Source organism: Mirounga leonina, unplaced genomic scaffold, assembly GCF_011800145.1.
Source record: "Mirounga leonina isolate KUSES-001 unplaced genomic scaffold, KU_Mleo_1.0 Mir_92, whole genome shotgun sequence".
In the NCBI taxonomy this organism is placed as follows: domain Eukaryota; kingdom Metazoa; phylum Chordata; class Mammalia; order Carnivora; family Phocidae; genus Mirounga; species Mirounga leonina.
The window spans coordinates 15647793-15670312 of record NW_023270852.1 but is presented as its reverse complement, the minus strand read 5'-3'; the positions used below and the strand labels follow the sequence as shown (position 1 = coordinate 15670312).

The 22520-nt window shown below is 54.6% G+C and overlaps 1 protein-coding gene and 1 long non-coding RNA gene across 2 annotated transcripts; one reads left to right on the top strand and one right to left on the bottom strand.

The window, feature by feature from the left end:
- The first annotated feature begins 3255 nt into the window (after positions 1-3255).
- LOC118004043 lies at positions 3256-10474 on the top strand. Its single transcript, XR_004677472.1, has 3 exons — positions 3256-4050; positions 7385-7539; positions 7831-10474. It is a non-coding gene; the product is annotated as an uncharacterized LOC118004043 (long non-coding RNA).
- Positions 4160-22138, bottom strand: MOGAT2 (monoacylglycerol O-acyltransferase 2). Its single transcript, XM_034995161.1, has 6 exons — positions 21999-22138; positions 16551-16729; positions 7870-8074; positions 7341-7515; positions 6535-6734; positions 4160-5089 (listed from the first exon to the last, which is right to left on the bottom strand). Exons 1-6 carry the CDS (start codon positions 22087-22089, stop codon positions 4935-4937), a joined length of 1005 nt encoding a protein of 334 aa, XP_034851052.1. The 5' UTR covers positions 22090-22138; the 3' UTR covers positions 4160-4934.
- Positions 22139-22520: the final 382 nt, after the last annotated feature.

Sequence of the window (22520 nt, the reverse complement as noted above, 5' to 3'; positions counted from 1 at the left end):
GACAGCAGTGTCACATAGGCTGGGCCCCAATGGGCCCTTTGTTCCCTGTGGGTAATGCCATCTGAGAACTTCTCCCCAGGCCAAAGGGCAGCATGATTTCTGGAAGACTCCAGCACACCCCACCCTGACGGGCCTCTGACCCTCGCTACCACACCTGACAAACCCTGTCGTCCTCTGGCTGTCTGAATTTATCTGTGTGCGTGCTGCCATCGGGGAGCTGTTCTCCCGCATCACGCGGGGGCCCCCGAGGCGGGCTCTGGGGGCCCTGAGGAGTGTCAGGCGGGAGGTACTGAGTTAATAACTGACCCCTTATATGTGCGGTTCTGGCACACTGTGTTGGCTGGGGAGGCCAACCACTAAACAAACACCTGCAATTGCTCAGGAAAAGGACATGTTTTGCTCAAAGTCCAGTGTGGCTGTTCCCAACTGGGCAACTCTCTGGGGCAGCCCTCCTCTGAGATCAGGCCCTAGGCTCTTTTCTTGTGCTGCCGTGGTCTTCCATGGGAGGCCACCAGGCTCACCATGAAAAGGGAAGAATTCTCTGCCCCCTGGCCCCCCAAGTCTCTCACGACTCCCCTCCCCCATCCGGACCCCCTTAAATCTCATGGTCACCTCCTCCTCCATCCCAGCCAGGCCAGGGGGTCATGGCCAAAATTCCCTCCCCCGATCTCTGCTCACGCTGTGCCCCACCCATTTGGGGACCCTCTCTATGGCCAGCCAGGCAAGCTACCTCGCGCAGTAGTACACAGCATGGTGTGGCCCAGTCTGGTCTCGGAGGGCTCATCCGCCGTCACTGTGGTAGCTAGCCTCCAAGCTGGCCCCCAGGGGCCTCACACCCCGGGATTCACACCTTCGTAAGGAGTGTGACAGGACTTAGTGACTTCACATCTCACCAATACGATAAGGCAGAATTGATGGTGTGTGATACCGAGTCTAGGTCATAAAAGGTAGTGTGGTCCCTTTCTCTCCTTACTTGCCCTGGGAGAAGCCATGCCCTTGGCAGGAGAGGCCTGCAAAGAGGAGGACAGAGCCTCCCGCCAACAGCCACATGGGTGAGCTTGGGAGTGGATCCTGCAGCCCGACTCAAGTCTTCTGGGACTGCAGGCCGGGCCAACAGCGTGGCTGCAACCTCATGAGAAACCTGAGCTAGAACCCCTTAGGGAAGCCACTCCCAGATTCCTGACCTCAGAAACTGTGAGACAATAAATAATGTTTGTGGTTTAAAGCAGCTAAGTTTGGGAGTATCTGTCATATAGCAATAGAGAACTGATTTAATGACCTCCAAAGGCAAGGCATGGGTCTTCTCGGCCTCATCCCTGCCCCAGGCCTAGTGTGCTGAACCAAGAGGAAGTGCCATGTGAGGATTCATTTATGCAACCAGTTCTCATCCAGTGGGGTGCTGAGGTGCCTTAGGTCCTGTGCTGGGTGCTGGGTGGGGCTGAGGGTGACCAGGATGTGGTCTTGGCCTTCAGGGCTTTCCCAGTCTAAAGGGAGACAGAGGAGTCCACTCACCCATTAATGACCCTTTCACCCCTAAAACTAGCCCCAAAGAGGGGTAACTAACTCTCGTTCAGGGCAGTCAGGTGGGAGGCAGGGTAAGAGGGCGGGTGGGGTGTGCTGATGGCCGACAAAAGAGGTGCCCTTTGGGGATGAGTGAAGTCAACCAGGTCTAGGAGGAAGCATGTTTCAAGGAAAGGGAACAGCATGCCCTAGGACAGCTATGCGAGAGCAGCGTGCACTCAGCAAGCAGAGAGGGGTGCCAGGGTGATGGGGTGCAGAGGAAGAGATCCAGCAGGGGAGGCTGGTGAGGTCTAGGGGCAGATGAGAAAGGCTCTGGAGGCTGAGGAGGAGTTTGGGCATCATCCTGAGGCGTCAGAGACTATTTTAGGGTGTTGGGTTTTGTTTGGACAGTGGAGGCAGGTGCTACATGTGGGTAGGCTGGAGTCAGAAGTATCATGCATGGGATTGTGACCACCCAACAGTCACCCAGGTGCTGAATGCCATGGCAGAGGAAAGGGAAGTCTGGGGCACCCCGTGGAACCCATACCTCAACCAGGGACATTAGGGAAGGCTTTCTTGCATAGAGGAAACCAGTATTGAAGGATGAATAGGAATTTTCTAGACAAAGGGGGAGGTGGGGAGGGGGAGATGTCATTCCAGGCAGAGGGAACAGCATGGGTAAAGCCTAGAGCGGAGAAAGAGAGCAAATCTCATACAAGGAACGGCAAATGGTTTGGTATCATGGGAGCCCATGTTAAGGGAGGGGGACAAATGAGGATGGAGAAAACTGGGCCAGATGATGGAAGAGTGGCAAAAGGCAGGCTAAGAAACTTGGACTTGAAGGTGGACATCTGTCTTCCACTGACCCCTGCAGATGCACTGTCCACCTGTCTCCACCCTGCTCGTTCCTGGAGGCCTACCTGTGTGCACGGCAGCCGCAGGCCCTTGTGCCCACCAGCTTGCGACTGGGCTCAGGCAGAGGGGAAACTTGGCAGAAGAAGGAGGGGAGAGAGGGAAGTGGAAATGCTCATTCCTGGCTCCTTCCCTGCAGGGTCACCAGCATGATCTGTGTCCTCTGACCAGTGATGGCCCCTACACCCTGTCTGGTCACTGAGGATGGACTGGGGAGAGCGAGATGGGGACGGGGCAGCGGCCGAGAATGAGCTGGTGCCCTGGGGATAAACTACAGCTCTTATCATGGTCACACAGGGAATTCCACTAAACGTGGGGGAGGGCGGAAGTCCTGCTGCAGGCTTTCATTTACGGCTGTTTTGTAGATTGTTTGCAAAGATGGCCACAGAATCTCTTCATGTACCTCCAGCCCATTGTATTGTGACACTGATGCTCCTTCCAGGCAGAAGCCGAGTCTATTCCTCACCCCTGAAACTTCCCCGGGGTGGGGCGGGGGGGAGGGTTCAGGAGTTGCTTTGATCAACAGAATGGGATGAAGTGACTCTGCAAGTTGCTCAGCCCAGTATTTAAGAGCTCTTGCAGCCTTGCTCTCATTCTTACAAATTCCAGCCACCGCTGAATGCTGAAGACACATCAGACCTACCTGCAATGAGAGGCCCAGCCAGCCCCACCAGCCGGCCCAGTCCCAGCTGAAGGCACCTGCACGGAGCCCAGGGCAGACTGAGAAGAGCCACCTGTCCAACCCACAGAACTGTGAGGAATAACAACTCCTTGCTTCTTCAGCCGTTCAGTTTTGGCCTGGCTCACTAGACAGCAATAGAGAACCATAATGGGCGAGTACTCTCCTTTGCAAATCTTGCCCTTCCTTCACAGCCCTGCCCACCTGTCACCTCCTCCACTTCCTCCTGGCTGGAAATCATCACTCCCTCCTCTGACCCCCACCGCTCTTTGTTCCCGCTTCCCTTGTGAGCCCTCTAGCATACTGCCTCTTAGAATACCAGGCACCTTCCTGAGACACAGGGTACCTTTATCCCCTGAATCCTAATTTACACGTATTCCACACCATTCCAGACATGACATGCAGTGACTCATACATTCAAAATATTATCTTACTATGTTCACAACACTAGAGGTGAGTATGGTAGTCCTTCTCAGATGGCAGAATTGAGGTTTGGAAATGACAGGACTTGCCCAGAGTCACTGACAAGGGATGGGCCAGGATTTAAACCCAAATTTACACCTCTCGGCTGTCCCTCCTGTTGTAGTTACGGGTACGATTTGCTCCTGGAGGGAAAGGATGCTGCTTCCCTGCTGGAGGGTGAGGGAGTCACGAGTGTGGTCCCCGCTGCGCATCCTGCCCTTCACTATTGACATATGTCCCAAACCTAGGAATCCAGAATCTTCTCGTCAGGGCATCTGTCCCCGTCTCACCCACCCTGCAGACACACACAAACACGCACTCCTTGTATTTGGTCTTCATCCTCTGTGTTGGTCTGCCCTGTGTCCTAAGATAGCCTCTCAACTTTCTTGCCCAGCAGAACAGGACCAGGGGTGGTAAGCTTGGGGCCGACGGATCGGGAAGGATGAGCCAACATGGCATTCTCTGGCCCTGTCTCATCCACCTTCTGGAAAGATGAGGTATGGCTGCAGGGCCACAGGGCCAGGCTGGGGGTCCAAAGAGGGGGGGTTGATGAGCCCTCTCTGTTGGGGAATGCGGAGGAACAGAAGAAGGCTAAAGTAGAATCCTTTCGTTTGTTGAACTGACGTTTATGGTGACCCCCCCAACCTTTCTGTGCCAAGGCCAGGGGCTGAAATTACAATGGACGAGTAAGAGGTGCCTCCCAGAGTTCTTCGCCTCTGTAATGTCAGAGCTGAGACTCAGGGTTCATCTTAGTCAGTCAGGGAAACTGAGGCTCAGGAGGGCAAAAAGGTCTGCCCACTGCCAGAGGGGAGTGACAGAGCACAGTTCTCCTCCTCCACCTTTTGGGCCCCTGTGGCTGCCAGTCTACAGCTCAGAGGCACCCAAAACGCACAAGCGCTTAGCATGAGCACAGAGGCTTCAAAGCCACCCGCCCTCGGCGCAGGGAGGGAGGAGTGGGGACATCCATGGAGCAGGATGAGGGAGCTTGTAGGAGACGGGGCTGGAGCAGGCAGCTTCTTTTGTGCTGTTACTCAAGGTCAGGGAAGAAAAACCTGGTGACAGGTGCCACTCTCTGTCTCCTGAATGACATGACAACAGGGGACCAAAAGCTCGGAAATTCCTCTCTTCCAGCCGTCTCTCCCATTCCCAAAGGAGCAGGCGGAGGAGAGGGAGGCTCTCAAGGGTTTCACAGCAGGGGTGCAAACCACCCACGCCAGAGCCTGGTGACCCCTCCCACTCGCCCCTTGGGGTCCTGGCGTGGTTGGGTCTGCATAAGTTTGGGAAGGCTGAGAAGATATGTTCAACAGACGCCTCCAGGAAGACTTCTCAGATCACAGCACCTCCCGCTGGACTCCCTAAGGCCAACCCTCTGGGGAGGCGCTCAGCAGAACTCCAGGTGTTGGTCCACGGGGACATTGTACTTGAGCTTGTGGGCTTCGAAGAGGTCGCACAGCTCCTTGATATAGCGCTGGTGCAGCTTGTCCACCTCCTTCTGCGAGGGGTACAGTGTCTTCTGCACCTCAATGGGCTTTCCCACTGCAAGACACAAATGTGGGTGTTGGCCCCGAGCAGGAACCGGTGGGTTGCAGGGGCGCTTCCCCATGGGCATTCCTGCAGCAAAGTGCTCTTACTGCCATCCCTTTCAGCCCTATTTTGGGTGATGGGTTCTAAGATGTTATGGTAACTCCAAGATTCCGATATAACAACACCCATGGGCATTGCAATATGCCATGGAATGTGCCAGGCGCTTGCCACACATTATCTCCTTTAATCCTCGTGACAGTCCTACAGGGATAGAAGCTTTTACTATTCCCCATTGACGGGTGGGGCAACGAGGCTCAGAGGGCTAAGTAACTTGTTCAAGGTCACATAGCCAGGAAGAATCTGTTCCAGTTTTTAAATCCTGGGCATATGCTCTTAATTTCCTGACCACGTGGTTCTGGGAGCCCAAGATGCCACGATTAGAAGTGCCTACAGATCTAGGATGAGGTGGGCGCACACCCCACGCAGCTCTTCTTCCTCTTTCTCTCTCCATCTGGCCTGCAGTGCCTGCTTTGTCCTAGGGAAGCCCTAAGTGACCTCCTTCCTCTGGTTCTGCCTGGCTGGGACGGTAGCTCCCCTGCCTTCTCCTCTTGGGAATAGCTCTGGTGGCAGCAGCAGGATTAACCCTCATGCAAATATTGCCACAAGACATGGGGAAAGTCATGGTGTAGGGCGTACACCAGGTCTGTGCTCAACTGACAAATAAATGGATGGATACAGATGAACCAACGTCCCTCTATAGGCTTTGTCAGAGGGGTCCAGCTGGGATCCAAGAAGAAAGCAAATGAGGGGTCCCAAGAACTGAAAAAGATGGTGCTGAGTCCATGCACTAAAGCTCATGCCCATTATTTACAGGAAAATCCCTCAGGCTCTAATCCAAGAATAGCGATTCCTACTCTACACACAATTCTAATTGACTTGGAATGCCCTTTCGCTGTCTCCACCTTTTCCAGTAAGCCTTATTAGAGTCTCTGGGTCAGAATTAAACCCTCCTTCTCTAGCACAATAAAAACTCGAAGAGATCCTGATCCAATCCTCAACCTTGTTACTCAAAGGCAGCATGATCTTTTGGAAGTTACTTAACTTCTCGGAGCCTCAGTTTGCGATCAGTGAAATCGGGATAACAGTCTCTATCTTGAAGGTTGTTAGGATAGATCGAGCTGCTGCATGTTAGGGAACCTGCCTGCCACCCAGCAGGTACTCTGTAATCAGTAGTGACTACTGTTCTTTGAGCCTCTGTTACAGTTCCCATCCCACAGTGCCTTCTATTAAGGCTTATCTGCTTGATAAGCAGTGTCTGTTTCCCGGTCTAGAATGTGAGCTCCAGGAGGGCAAGGATGTGTCTCATTCATCTCCATGTCCCCTTGCAGCCCATAGCCCAGGCCTCTTTCCCTGTAGGCCCCACCCCCCACCCCTGGCCAGGCCGGCTCACGGCTCACCCACGGTGGTGATGGGCTGGCGGTAGGGCATGAGACCGAAGCTGTACTGGAAGACGCCACGGCCATGGAAGAGCGGGAGGGAGATGCCCATGATCTTCTGCAGCCGGTTCTGGATCCTGCGCAACCAGGAGCCAGGAGAGTTCGCAACCTGGTCAAAGAGCTCATTCTCCCCGAAGGAGAAGATCGGCACCAGGGCTGCCCTGGAGAGAGACAGGAGAGAATACCAGTGGAAGGTCCCACAGAAGGCCCCAGCTAGCTTCCTGCAGGGACGGAGCAACCAGGAACTAGAGCAGAGGACAGAGCCCTGGGCCAGCAGTAGGAGGCCTGGGTTGTCTCCCAGCCCTGCCATAGCTTTGCTTTCTGACCTTGGGCAGGTCCTGGCCCCTCTCAGGACCACATTAGGACAGATAGACCAGGATGCTTCAGAGAGTCCTCCCAGATATAAAACATCTGTGAGTTTTGTAGAAAAATCTCCCCGGCCCCAGCTAGCTTGTGTTCTTCAAAGATGCTTCGAAGTAGAGCAGCTCTGTGATATGCCCCGAACTCCATCCTCCCAGATCCCATAGATGTCAGATCCAGTGCCAGCTTTGGGCAGACATGTCCCTTCCCACCTAGTGCCTTTGATCACCACGCCTCCCTTCTGAAATCTTCTCTGGGTATTTGGGCATGCCATAGTACATTTCTCACCAAAATATAATCTTCGCTGTAAATAGACTGAGAATCTCCCCACCAAAATATAATCTGCACTAGTCTCTGCTGTCTTCCTGCCAATCTCCCCTGGAGCCGAGAGCCCTCTCCCCAGATACCCGTGCATCAGTGCGAGCCTGACAAAGCCCTTGCGGTTCTGTAGCAACAGCGTGGAGGATCTGGGCCTGGCGTTCAGAGCCTCCTGGGCACCCCCTACAATGATGGCCAGCAGATTGCCACCTTCCTTCCTGCTCAGAATGTGAGCAGCGCTCTCCTTGTCTGATGTGACGAGCCCTGGGAACAGAGGAAGGTGGTCAGGTACGGGAGAAGGGGGCAGGAATTGTGGGGTGGATGAGACCCAAGAGAGAGACCACCAAAAGTGGCCCCAGAGGCCCAGGTCCCTACCCCATCCCCTCCAGCTGGGAGTCCCCTGAGGACTGGAACTAAGTCCTCTCCCTTTTCCCCACACCCTCACTGAGCTCAGTGTCCCGCATGCGGCTGTGGGGAGTATTTCTTTGGGTCTAGCTACTTCTCCCATTGCACATGCACTTGCAAGAAGTATGGAAGGGTTGGCAGTCTTCCCTAAGATGCCTCTTCCTGTGCCTCCAGCCTCATCCTCCTGGACTACCCAGAGGTGTAAAGACTCACCCGCTGACATGATGTAATCCCTGAAGAAAGGGACCCGGAACCAAAGGGTCAGCATCATCAGATGGGAGCGGATGCCGGGGAAGAGTGAAGGGAAGCCCGTGCTCTCTGTGCACAGGTTGACAAAGGCTCCGGCCGCCAGGACCCCGTGGGGGTGGAAGGCCGCAAGGTAGTTCCGGGAGGGGTCCAGCTCAGCAGTCTTGACCAGCTGCAAGGACAATAACCCAGTGAGCCAGAGCGGGACCTGCGTGCCAACCCTGACCGTGCCACCCATCAGTGTGACCTTGGGCAAGTCGCTCCCCCTCTCTGAGCCTCAGCTTCTCAGGAATACTGAGACACAGTATGTGAATGCATCCAGGGACACCGTCTCAGATTCACGGCTGGCTTTGGACAAACTGCTTCCCTCTCAGGCTCTTCCTCTGTAAAACGGGGACATTTAGCCCTGTCCTGCCTACCTCCCAGGACTGCTGAGAAGCTCGGGTCTGTGGTACCCTGAAATTACCAAGATTACTACAGGACCAGATATCATTTGAAGGCATCAAAAGGACACGGGGGCGCCACCATGCTGGAAGAGCCTGGGTTTAACAAAACTCAGTATGAGAAAAATGGGCACTTAAGCCCTGGGAGTGAGCATTAGCAAGATATAGCAGGAGTGGTTGAAAGAGCATGCAGTCCAGAAGGCTGGCTCCAGGCCTATTTACCCTTCCATGCAATGCAAGTGTCCCCCTGGGGCTCCCCGCTCCCCCTACGCCAGACCTTCATTGCCCCTCGACCATTCTCTTCCCCCAGCCATGGGCTCTGCTGGCAAGCAACTTGCCAGGGTCTGGGCAGGCCTGCAGCATGGAGCGGGAGGTAGGGACCACCAGTTATTGCAGATGGCCTGGGGGAGGAGAGCTGTCGTCTTTAGCAGCTCCCAGGTGAAGGGGATGAGGGTGGGGGCAGGAAATGAGCTAACAAATGCTGTTCTCAGCCCGCCCGTCACTGCACAGGCTGCTCTGTGGTCCAGTCCGCAAAGATGATTGCTGCGGGCTGTGATTATGTGTGTGTGTGTGTGTGTGTGTGTGTGTGTGTGAATGGGGGCAATCCCTCCCCCACCCTGCCAGGACCGCAGGCCCACCCTTCACACTGCCCTACACTCTGGGAGCCATAGCCATGAGAGTCTGAAGGCCCCTGAGGCCCCTGGGCCATGCCCCGAGCCCCTGGCAGGAGGCCCCCTGATAGAACTGTCCAGTCCCCGCAATCGCCCTCCCGGCCGCGGGGCAGCCCTTTCCACCCTGACTCAGCTTTGCCACGGTGAAAGTTCATCCTGTCATCGAGCTCAAACTTGCAGCGGGTGGCTCCCTGAGGATTCTTGCTGCTGCCTTTGGGGCCCCAGAGGCCTGGCTGCCTGCCCTCAGAGCGGCCTGGAGGGGCCTGGAGGGACCTGGGGGGCAGCAACGGGGATCTGAGCCCATCTGCCCCATCCAGGCCGAACAGCCCCAAATTGTCTTGGACGTCACCTGGACTTGGTTTCTGCAACCCACCCTCCTGCCCAGTATGGGCCCCAGGCACCCACTGACCCTTTGCAGAAACCTGCAGGGCCCACAGTTGGAGGGACCATCGCCTCCCACACGAGGACAAACCTCTTCTGCTCACGCGGTAGGGACTTCCTAGATGTGAGGATAAAGCCGGAGCAGCGAAATCTCTGGTTATCCTCCGTGGGAAAGGTGCTTGCTCGGGAACCCGTCTGGTGGCGTTCCCCCACAAACCCACCTGGCTCCCCGCCCTGACTCACGGGCACACGAATTCTTTCTCGGCCAGTGGGAAGGTGATTTTGTACAAGCTCTGGAAAGACGATTTGGCAACAGCTATGACAACCTAAAATCGTGACTAACCTTTTAACCCAGCAACTCACTGCTAGTTTCTTGTGCTTGCGCAAAATGACACGTGAACGAGATTATTACCCGAAGCATAAGGTTTGGTACTATCCAAACCTCGGCACCCCCTCCAGTGCCCATCAACAGGGCCCGCTGAGACAAATTCCCAAAACATCCACACAGTGGGCCACGGGGCAGCCCTCGGGAAGTATGAGGAAGATCTCCCTGGCTTGGTGGGGGAAGATGGCCACAGTCACTGGTCAGGACAAAGCAAAGGGCAAGACATCGTGGGCAGAACATCCCTGACTGTGCTGGGAAAGGGGACATGCACTTGTTCGTATGTGGACACACCGAATGCTAGTTGTCCTAGTTACCTCTGGGGCAGGGACTTTTCACCCACATACCCCCTCGTCCCTTTGGAATTTTGAACAAGAATGTAGTACCTATTATCCTTAATGAAGAAGCCTTTGCACTTCGAGAAATACCCGGCTGAGTGTGAGCATGTGCGTCTGGGCACGAGTGCCTGTATTTGCCGTGCATTTACATGTGCGTGTCCAAGCGGGTGCGCTGCTGGGGTCATCCCTGTCCGCACGTCCCTAGACATGGTCTCTGCTGCTGTCCTTCTGTGCCCCCCTCTTCTATCTGTCCCCTGTGCCCAAGGGATAGCACTGCCTCACCGTGAGGGCCGTGAGAGTAGAGGCCACCCGTCGGCTGCACCTCCTGACCCAAGCACAGGCGTGGAACAGAGGAGACGCTCTGGAAAAACTGTGGGATGAGGGAAGGAAAGCATGAACCCATGAATGGATGAGGCTGAGGCGGCCTGCCTTGGAAGGAAGGCCCCCTGTTCCTGATCCCGTCCCAGCCTGTCACCTGGGTTCCAAAAGCAGGGGAAAGAGCTCTGAGCTGCAAGTCAGGAGACCTAGGTTCTGCCGCCGGCTCATCACATGACCTGTGCCAGGCCCCTGCACTCCCTGGGCCTCAGTTTCCTCTCTTTCCCCCAGGACAATGATAATGCCTCCCTGTCAGGGTGGTTCAGATGAGGTACATGAGGGGGGGTTTGTAAAGTGCTGTGTTCTCTGCCTTGCTCTCCTCAGTACTCCCAGGGGAGAGAGTGGGACTAAGCGAAGATAGATGGTGGACGGGGAAGGCCCTCTCTGCATGCGCTTCGTGGCAGGCCACGTACCAGGCAGTGTGGCTGGGGAACGGAACGGCCAGCTCGCTAGGCTCTGGGGCTACACCTTGCTATTTCTTTATATATATATATAATTCATGCACCATCAAATTTACCCTTTTAAAGCGCACAATTCTGTGGTTTTAGTATACCTCAAAGGTGAACAACCATCACTACTATTTAATTCCAGAGCATTTTCAACACCCCAAAGGGAAACCCCATGCCTATTAGCAGTCACTCGACTGTACCCCCCCAACCCCCAGCAACCTTGGCTTCCTGTCTCTATGGACTTGCCCAGTCTGGGCATTTCGTGTGAATGGCATCCCACAGCATGGGGCTTTGTGTGTCTGGCTTCTTTCACTTTGGCAGAATGTTTTCCAGGTCCCTCCACGTTGAAGCATAGATCAGCACTTCATTCCTGTTTATGACTGAATACTATTCCACTGTGTGGATACACCATACTTTTTGTTCATTTATCACTCAACGGACATTGACGTTATTTCCACCCTTTGGCCATTACAAATAATGTGGCCACCAACACTTGCACATCAGCCTTTGTGTGAACATGTTTGCAATTCTGCCAGGAGTGTCGCTACTTTGAACCCCAACACCCTTGCCTAGAGGACCGCAGCCCTGCAGGAGGAGAGAAGCATCTCTGGGAGAGGGCTTCTGGACCACAGGTGAGAGGGAGGACAGTTAGGGCTGTGTCTCTGCCCTGTCTGCCCAGACCCATCTCTCAACGAATGCCCTTTGGCGGTGACGGCCACTGTCCTGATGGCTCCTTTATGGTTCACAAAACACCCACACCCCTAGCCTGTGTAACCGTGGCCCTTGGGAGATGGGCTGCAGTGTGAGAGCCCCCATTTGACAGTTGAGCAAACTGAGGTGCAGAGGGCTAAGTGACCTGCCCAAAGCCACACAGATGACCCGAGCTCAGTTCCACTGTCTCCTGCCGAGAGCAGAGAGCAGAGAGCCTTTGTTCCAGGACCAGAGAGGTATCTCGAGACTCAGGACTATCTCAGGGGCCATTTCCTTTCTAGTCGAACTTGGAATGTCCAGGGCTCTCAGAAGAAGGTGCTTCCTGCATCAGCAACCTGCCCCTCCCTATTCTAGGACCTGGCCCTGGAGAACCTGTTCATGACCTATTTATGTACCTCTATTACTTGGCAGTTTAAAAATGCAGGGCAAGCAAGGTCTGATTCAGTAGTCTGGCTCTGCCCTTGGGCATCTGATTTGTGGCAGATTTCCCAGAGGATTCTGATGTATATCAAAGTTTGAGAATCACCTCCTTTAAACCAAAGGAATCCCTTCCAGCTTTAAGCCTTTGGCCGTGTGGTGGTGGTGGGGGGGGGGGACTCGGGTCCTTCCCTGTCTCCTCACATCATGGCCAGATGGAAGGAAAGGCTTGGATATTTTCCCTGGCCCTGGCGGTCTGGGTATGCCATCAAGTAGGGCTTCAGACACCCTCACCCCTGCCTCTCAGCTGGTTCTTGGCTCTGCCTCTCTCCCTCGCACTCATGCACTCACAGAACAGACACCCATTGACATCATCGGCTATATTCTCTCAATTCTAAGATGCACCTTTTCTTTGCATCTTAACATTATGCTCTCAAGATGCATTTGACGATTCCTTTGGAGGGATTTTTTTCTTAGTGGTACATAAAATACTGGTATGTTTTACCATTAAGGATATCTTAGAGGGGCACCTGGGTAGCTCAGTCCTCCGACTCTTGATATTAGCTTGGATCTTGATTTCACGGTCATGAGTTCAAGCCCTGTATTGGGCTTGGCCGTGGAGACTACTTAAAAAAAAAAAAAAAAAAAAAAGGATGTCTTAGAGTTGAAGAAATAGAGGATGTGCTGAGCACGGACAGCGGGAAAGAATGCCCCAGGTGGTGCACATTCCCAGCACCTCCCGTGCCCAGGGACCTCGGTACACCGACTTGCTCCATCTTCTGTTCACTCTGCAAGGGAAGTACCAGTGGCAATGTCCCCATTTTACAGATGAGGAAACTGAGATACAAGGTTAATTAACTGGTTCTAGGTCACTTAGCTAGTTAAGTGGCAGAGGCAAGACTTTTAACACAGGCGGCCTGGCTCCTATAGGCTCTGCTGCCTTGTAGGAATCCCCAGGTGAAAAGTGGTGGGGGCTAATGGAGCAGAGGGGTGCACTTCCAGGAAGGGTACCAGCCCAGGAGTACTTGGAGAACTTGGAGGGCAAAGGGGGCAGGTGAGGCATGAACAGGGGTCAGGGTCCAGGCACCTGCAGGCTGGACAAAAAAAATTAGCTTTGATTTTAGGTGTTGTGGGAGTCACTGCCGTTTTAACATTTTAGGAGTAACATTCTGGCTGCTGTGTGCAGGATGGACTGCAGGGGGCGTCAGCGGAAGCAGAGCCCAGATAAAGAGCCGACTGGTCAGGATTTAGGTAGTGAGTTGGGGAAGAGTTTTGGAGAGACCCCAGGCTCCAGAGCAGTTCTCAACCAGGGCCAGGTCCTCACCCCACCAGGGGACATGTGGTCACGTCTGCAGACGTTTTTGGTTGTCACTCCTGGTAGAGGGGAGTGCTACTAGGGGGCAGAGTCCAGGGATGAAGGCACCCCCCACCACACACACACCCCCATCCTTCAGCCCCAAATGTCCATGTGTCGACGTGCAGAAAGCCTCCTGAGAGCTGCTGGCCAGGGAGGGACAGCGAGGACAGGAAGTGAACAGGAAGGAGGCCCCCTCCCTGCAGGGCAGCCATAGGGCTGAGGGAACAGCTGTGCCCAGGGCAGAGGTAGGAGCCTCAGGAGGGGGTCAGGACAGGCACAGCTCCGTGTGAAGGAAGGCCCTCTCCCAGGCAGAGTCCTCCCATGGTGAAAGGAGTCATCACAGGACGAAGTATCACTCCTGGGTCTAAGTGTAAGCCAGAGATCTGTCCTGGGCAGGCGGCTGGCTACCCACCTACCTCTGACTCCAGTTAAGAGCCCCCAGTATGCTGGCGGAGGGGGAGGTGGGGTGGGGAGGGAGGGCCTGAAGTCCCTAGTGACATCCGCAGGGCTGAGGAGGTACTGAGGGAGGTCCTGGGTGTGGGTGGGGAGGTGTCCTGCGCCACCCCGGGGCCTGCAGCATTTCCTGACACCAGGTCACAGCCCGGCCGCAGCACTCCGTCTGTTGTCAGGCCTTGGCCTGTGTAGACAGTGTTTACTCCGGGATGATGAAATCGTCACAGGGGAAACCCAGCTCTGGGGCCGGTCTTCAGCATGAGGTGGGGTCAGTGCCTCCTATGCAAAACATCGCCGGATTCTTCATCATCAGCTCTTTAGGAAGCCTGCAGCGTGAGTTTAGAAAGCTGCAAGGCTCAGAAAGTTTCCTAATTTTGCTTGGAATTCCATCCATAGATGCTAGTCCATAAAATCACACTAAGAACTGATAGGAGCTCAGAAATCTACACGCATTTGACAGGGGAGTGCAGAGGCCTGTGAATGTGCGTGGGACCGTTACCTACCTTCCGCCCCTCCCAAGATCCCAGCAGGGCCTGGGCTGTACAGGTGTGTAAAGGGTTCTAGAGGGGAGGGGGGTGGGGGGATGGGTCACCCTGGTGATGGGTATTAAAGAGGGCACACTCTGCATGGAGCACTGGGTATTATACGCAAACAATGAATCATGGAACACTACATCAAAAACTACTGATGTAATGTATGGTGACTAACATAACATAATAAAATAAAATTAAAGAAAAAAAAAAAGAGTGGAAGGGGAGGGGAAGGGAATCTGCGGGCCACAGCCCCAGCCCTGCAGGCTCCCAGCCTAGGCCAGGCAAAGCCAAAGTGCATGCCGTCTCGCCCTCTGCTGGCCACGTGGTGGTACTGCCCACCCTCCGCAAGGCCGTGATGCAACAGGCCTGCAGTGGGCATCCATCCTGAAACACTACACACAGAATTGCGGCAGATCAGGGCAGTGTCCCACCAAGGTCAATAGTGCCGAGGTTGAGAAACCCTCCTCGAGGGCTGCCTGGCTAGGGGATGATCAGGAAGGGCAGCGGAAAGGATAGGCACAGACCCTGCTTGTCTTGGCTGACAAGACCCTGGAAGAAGCAAATATGGGGAGAAGACCTCCCCCAACCTGGACTCCCAGGTTAGCTCAGTGCTGCTTATTCGCTCTGCCCTTCAACACCTATCACCCCTCATGAGCGTGGAATTCTCTGCCAGTCAACTTCCTGCCCTCTGCCCAGCCCTTGCCCTGATGCCCTACTGCCCTGCCCTGCCCCGTCCCACCCTTGCCCTTTGCCCAGGAGGTGGGGTCAGTGCCCCAGCTCTTGCCCAGCTTTCGCTAGTCCTCGCCGAGCCCCAGGACTCTCAGAAGGGAGGAAAGAAGAAGCCCTGAGTCTGCCGCTGAGTGCCCACGAGTCAGTAGGCTGTCTAACCTCTCCGAGCCTGTGTCCTCCACTCCCTCCCCCTTCACCAGCTGGGGACCTAATGCCAGGGGTGTGGGAAGAGGTGGAGCTCCAGGCCCAGGCAGGAGAAGCCCGGCAGGTGTGAAGGTCAGAGCCGCCCCCACCCGGCCACAGCCACGTGCACGCCTCTCCACGCTCCCCACTGACGCGGTCACATAATACTAGCACCGAGTGTCCTGCCAGCCTACCAGGTGCATTCCTGCCAGCTCATCAAATCTGTCCAACTCAGTGACGTGTGTTGTGTCATCTCCACGTTACAGATGAGGACACTGAGGCTGACAGAGGCTATGAAACTCTCCCAGGTCACCATGGGCTGTGGCAGCGCTGATATTAGAACCTAGTCTGTCCTGCTCCAGAGGCCACAATTTCTGCCTTTCTTCTCCCCCGTTTCCAGGGTCCGGTCAGCTGCCCCTGCATGGCACCTCTCCGTGTTCCCCACTGCCTTCCCATCCTGGCCCATCTGGCCAACAAGCCAGCCCTGCCCGGCCGCTCAAGTCCCAGGGTTCAGTCTGTCTGGGATTCGGGTAAAGGAGCCGACAGGAGGGTCTGTTCACTCAAATCCAAGGGTCTGCTTTACTCAGGACTGACATTTGAGTCCAGGGTCAAGTATCCATAATGGCATGAGATGCCCTGAGTCAGAGTGAGAGATTCAAACGTGCTCAGAGGAGGAGGGATCAGTCTGCTTTCTGGATACAGGGAAACTGAGGCTTCGAATGGGGCAAGGTTTTGCTCAAGGACACCCAGCAATCTGGAGTTGGGGGTGGGATAGAACTGAGAACCAGTTCAGGGCTCTGTCCCCTGCTCCTTCCCCCATAGTTAATGCACACACTTTAAAGGAGAGTTCCAGGAGAACTTGTCGTGTGAAGTTGGTCACACCTTTGTCCCTCTCAGGGTGTCATTCTCCCCATCTGATCAAGTGTGGGGCTTGATGGGTCTCTTAGGACCTTGAGCTTATTATATTCACCCCCTACCTGGCTGCTGAGGGGTTTACACCTGTAAGATACATATGTGTGCCATACTATATGCCCACAGAGACCCTTCAAACCCTGACATTTCCCAACCCTGGGAAACCTCAGCCAGAGAGAAGCTGGACTCCTCCCCAGACCATATAGTGGTGTAAGCCCTGGCCCCTCCCTCCCAGCCCAGCATTCTGCTCCCCGCACCCTGGGCCGTGCTCCCGCCATGAAGATGGACGCATCCCAGCCAGCCCCAGTACTCACCGAGACAGGGAAATAGTCCCTCATGTACTTCCACAAGAAGCAGCGCTTTACGGCTTGGATGGGCCTGCCCCCCTGCCATGGCTTCTCTCGGTCCAGGTACCACCAGGTTGCATACAGGACACTGACCAACCAGAATCTTGTGAACAGGAGGCCTATGAAGACCACAGTGCAGATCTGGGCTGGGGAGGGAAGCAGGAACCATCAGAGGTCTGAGAGGAAGGAGGGGAGACGGTGCACACCGAGTCGCCCATATGCCCAACACTAGCAGCACTGTGCCATCCAGCCCGTGGCCCTGGGAGGAAGAGCTCAGCTTCCCACGCTTTCAAGGAGGGAATGCACCCACCAGCCCGCCAATGTCTCGCTGGGAGCACAGATTCGAACCTAGGTAGGCCCGACTTCAAAACTCATTGTTCCCACTGTCCCAGCTCCCTTGTTCACGCTGGTCTCCCCCCCCCACTACCTCCCTCTCCCCAGTCAAGTAGTCTGCATTCACCAGGTGCTCCGAAAATGCCTGCTGGACAACCGACTGGATGACTGGTTTCTAGTTTCCATCTTTTGGGACCTCAGAGAAAATGGAGACACTCTTTCTGCCCACCCTCTGCACCATCTTTCCACAGATACATCTGGCCAGATCTGCTTCTCTTTAAAGGGCTTCCCTGGCTTTCCCGTAACTCGGGAGGAGCCGGGCCTCCCTGCCTCCTCGCCCACATGCACCCCCAGTACTCTGGCCACACTAACCGCTGTGTTCTTACAGCTCACTGAGCTCCTTCAGTCCCTTAGCTTTGGCTCGTGCTGATTCCTCCTTCCCGCAGTGCCCTTTCCTGGTGAAGGAGGGAGGGAGAAAGAGGCCAACCCCTGGCTGGCCCGTGGCTCAGGGGTGTAGCAGGGCTAGGACTAGGCCCTGGGAGGAACTCCCCTTCTGACCCGCAGCTCTGAACCCCTTGCCATAGGCTAATCCCAGCTTCATCTCAGGGTCAGCTGGTCTGTGGGCCATGGCTAATCTGATGCTGACGGAAAGAATATTTCCAGAGAATATGGCTCCTTCCCCATCCCATTTCCTCCACTCAACACCAGGCACTCATCCTCTTAAAGAAGGTCAGCTTCCAGTTGTATATTCCATTTGAAAGTAGGGGAGATTGGGCCTGCCATTCCTGGCAGGTTTGCCGGAGGAGGGGCCTTTTGACCCGGTCTGAACAGTGGTAGAATTCATAAGCCGGACGATGTAGACTGGGGGCTCACAGATGTTCACTTTACACAGAGCATCCCTCACGGGCCAGGTGCTGGTGGGCAGCCGTGAACAACAGACACAAAGTCCTGCCCTCGGAAAGTGATGTTCCAGGGTCACGATCAAGGCACTTTGCTTTTTAATTTGTTATTGTGATGAAAGACGCAGAACATAAAATGTATCACCTTAACCGTTTTTAAGCAGAGAGTTCAGCGGCAATAAGTCCATTCCCACTGCCGTGTAGCCATCACTACCACCGTCTCCGGGCCGCCTCACCCTCTCAAACTGAACCTCTGACTCTCTGGGTCCCCTCCCCCAGCCCCTGCCGGCCGCCATCGGCTTTTCTGTCTCTACGAATGTGACTATTCTAGGAACCTCATATATAAGAAGAGTCATGAAGTATGGATCCTTTGGTGGCTGGTTTGTGCCACTTAGCACGATGCCCGGATGGTCCGCTCATGAATTTCCTTCCCTTTTGAGGCGAAACACTACTCTCTCGCATGTGCCGACCACATGTTGTCTATCCGTTCAGCTGTCGATGGACCAATGGCCACTTGGTCCATCCTTTGCACTTTAAATTTTCAAATACTACTGAATTAGTTACTAATAATGTAAAATGGGGAGGCTTCACATACAAACCCTGACATCTGATTTCTCTTGAAAAACTAGAAGACGTGGTAGCCCCGAGTCACTGCTCTCACAGGCAGCCCCTCCCTCCAGCATTTCCTCCAATTCCCAGACCTGATGGCCAGTCTTGAGCAACCTGTGCTTTATGCTCAGAGGACTTGCGGTCCCTTGAGCGTGCTGGAAAGGACCGTTCACTGTTGGCGGGCTGGTTAACTTTTCGTTTGTCTTAAATATTTTGTCATAACAACTTTGCAAGAGAAAGCCATAGAAGGGCAGGACCAAAATGCCACCATTTGTATGAAAAAGAACCCTGGCACGTATATATACAGCTGCAGGAGAAAAGGATCCCACAGCTCCGGAAGAAGGCGACAGGACGTGGGGGACAAGGATGGCAGGGAGCTGGAGTAAGTTTTATTTATTCCTTTTTCCATATTAAAAATGTTTAATGTGGGGGGAAAAATTAAAGACCCCCGGCTAGGCCTCTCTCCCCTTGGGCAAAATCAGAAGTCTGTGTGAGTGGTTCCCACCTTAAAACCAGCTCCAGAGAACAGACACAAATGGTTGATCGTGGCTATCTGGAGGGTAGGACCTGGGGAAGTCTTTTGCTTTTAGGACATTCATCACGTTTGAATGTTTTACCATGGCACGTATTAGTTCTGCAGTCAGAAAAAGAGATTAGGATAAAACACACAGGGCATTTGCACTTGACCAGAAAGGCCTTCCCCATACCAATCATCCCTCACCCTTAGCTTACCCTTCAACTCCTCCTAGCAGGCAAAACTGAAGACTACGCAATCACTTAGAAAGGGAAACACTTTCTTTCACTTAATCCTCACAACTCTGAGAGGGAAATATTTTAAACCCCACTCTACAAAGGTCCAGAGAGGGTATGCTAATTAGCTAAGGTCACACAGCAAGCTGGTAGGATGGGACCTAAGATTCAAATCTACCATTTTGGCTACATCTTACTCCCATTTATTCACTCAACAAACATTCATGGACTCCCACTCTTGTAGGAGCAGGAGGTGCAGCTGAGGACAAGACAAACTATTTGAATGGCGCTCACCTTCCAGGGTGGAGTTATAGAAGAGAGGAAATAGTAAATAAATTACCCACTTGGGAAGTATTTGGCTGTTGGCCCTGAGTCCTTAGTGACGGGTCCTACCTGACCTCTCCAGTCACTTCTCTGGCCTCTACCACACCCTGAAATGCCTCTTCTGACTCCAGTATGAATGAGCTGTTCAGGAAATGCACGGGGTGTTTGCTCTTCCACTGGAAGCCCTCACTCTCTGACCAGCCTTTCAATCCCGCCCTGTGGCCCCCATCTCCTAAACAGCTCCTGAGTGGGGCCACTTCTCCCCACCCACTGCCAGCCTTCCCAGACTAGGGTTGGCAATCTTTTTCCTTAAAGGGCCAGACTGTCAATATTTTAATTTTTTTTTTTTAAAGATTTTATTTATTTATTTGCGAGAGAGAGAATGAAAGACAGCATGAGAGGGAGGAGGGTCAGAGGGAGAAGCAGACTCCCCGCCGAGCAGGGAGCCCGATGCAGGACTCGATCCCGGGACTCCAGGATCATGACCTGAGCCGAAGGCAGTCGCTTAACCAACTGAGCCACCCAGGCGCCCCTGTCAATATTTTAGACCTCATGGCTCAAGAGGCAACTTGGATATTGTATAGGTCCCTAACCATTTAAAATACACCCCCTTGAAAATGTAAAAATCCTTCTTAGCTCATAAACTGTACAAATACAAAAACATTCAGTGGGCTGGATTCAGCCCATGTGCCATCACGTGGTGCCCCCTGATGTCGATTGTACGGCTCCCTGCCAGCAGCCCGTTCCCCCCCCCACGCCAACCACAGTAGATACGTCCACCGCGGCCACAGGAACTTCCGCAGACGGATTGGACCTTGTCACTCCTCTACCTAAAGCCCGATTTGAGGCTCCCCTTTGCCCCCAGGATAAGGGATACTGTAAAAACCTCCTCCTCCGGGCCCCAGGGGGCCCAGATCCCTTTTCCCAGCTGTCCTCCTTCTAGTCCTGCAGGCCCAGGGCTACTTGACCTCTCTGGGCTGCGCTGGACATTCCCAGGCTCCTATGCCCGGGCCCATTGAGGCAGGGGGGGTGCAGCATCAAGGACGGTCAAACACACTCAGCTTGCAACGCTCACACAAGGCATGCTGTGCCTGACCAGCCTTATCCCCTGCGATCCCGAGGCCAGAGTCTACCTGTCGGCCCCGGCGACCTTGGTCCGGGAGCCAGCAGACTTGCAGCCTTGCAGCCTGCCCTGGGCTAGGCCTCCTGCCCCAGGCTGTCTCCATCCGCCCATAAGCCTCTTAGCCCCACCTCCTCCCACACCGTCTGCCCTCTCTCCTCTCTCGGCCCCTCCTTCCCTTTCTTCCTTTGGCTGTAGAAGGAGCCCAGGACTCAGGACCTACAACCTTGGGCAGTTAAGGTACTTAGTTTTTCTGCCCATCTGTGTAATGGGGATAACCAGGGATATTTAAAATGTTTAACAACCCTTGGGACAGAGACACAGATGAATCATAAGGGATACTGGGTGCTGGAGGCCTGCTTTGCTGCGGGTGAATCCTTCAGCTGCAGAACTGTGAGGAGGTTCTGAGGGAGCACCTGAGGGGTGTGTATGTGTGTGTGTGTGAGAGAGAGAGACAGAGAGCGAGCGAGAGATGCTGCTGACCGACCGTACAGAAGTACCCGTAGGGTGACACCAGGACAGTGGATCTGTGCACAGGCCCAACGCCAGCCCCGGGGAAGCAGCAGCTACCCTCTCTGGTGCTGGCAGAGGAGGTGAAGAACCCCACACACCCCAGTCATTCTCTTCCCCTGCTCCGCCCCGGGCCCTCCTCCAAAGAGTTCCCCTCAGCAGAGTGGAGTTTGGGCAAGGGCGGTCTCCCTGGTCACCATCAATGTGCTCACGGGGGCGGGGGGGGGGGGAGGCAGGCTAAGTACACTTCCAATGGGACCCCAGCCTGGGGCTCCGGCCTAGTCTGGGCCAGGCAAAGCAAGCACATTCTTCACTCCATCCAGCTCAGCAGTGATATTCCCATTGCACAGCTGATGAATTAGAGACCTGCAGAGGTCACGCAGCTGGTCGGCTGCCCAGCCAGACTCTGACCCAGGCTCGCCTGGGACCTGGTTCTCGCTCCAATCCCCTGGCAGTCTGTACTTTCTCTTGCACTCCTATTCTTTCCCTGTTCCCTTCTTTCCCTGCCCACCAGTCTGTTTCCTCCTCTTTGAAAGGAAGGAAGGAAATCCTTTCCCTCTGGAACTTTCCCACAATCACCTAGATCCTTCCCCACACCACCACCACGTAGCCTGAGGCAGGGTCTCTGTCCTGGCACTAAGGTGGAAAGCTCAGTAACCTGTCCAAAGCCACAGGCAGTGGCTTCTACCACACCCTGTCCCCATGCCCTTCCATACCCTCCAGAGGACTCCGGGCACGGGACTCTATGGGCAGGGACTCTGAGTGCAGCAAAGCCCCCTTTAGGACGAATGTCTTTCCACCATCGATACACTATGTACCTGGAGTGGCAGGTGCCCATGGTCTCCCAACCCCCAGCCCAGCTCTCCTTACCCAGGGCCAGGAAGGAGAAGACCCACTGCAGGACCACGAAGGTCTGTAGCCTGCGCTCCCATGGCAGGAACAGCGGTGCAAACTTCACCATGCTGGCTCCTGTGAAGGCTCCAGAGGCTTCTCTGAGCACTGCTGCGGTCTGAGACACCAACTGTTTTTGTTGCTATTGGAGGTTGCATAAGCGTTTGTAGGGGATGGGGGAGGAGCTTGCCCCACCCAGCCCCACCCAGCCTCAAGGCCTCTGCCCCTACAGTGGCAGCGACAAGCTTCCTAGGAGAAACCTTTGAATCCACCGGCCCTGGGCCTAGGAGGAAGGAGAAACGAAAGGAAGTGTATAAACCTTATCCAAGGCAGTGGCCTCCTCAGGCAATGCCTTATCTGCAATGACCTTTCTCTGCTAGAATCTTGCCCTTCACTAGGAAGGTGAAGCCCCAAGTAGAAAAAAGCAATCCTGTCTTCATCCGTCCAGTGACCTGGCTCCAATAATTATCTCCTCTCTCCTATCATGTGGACTGCTCCCCC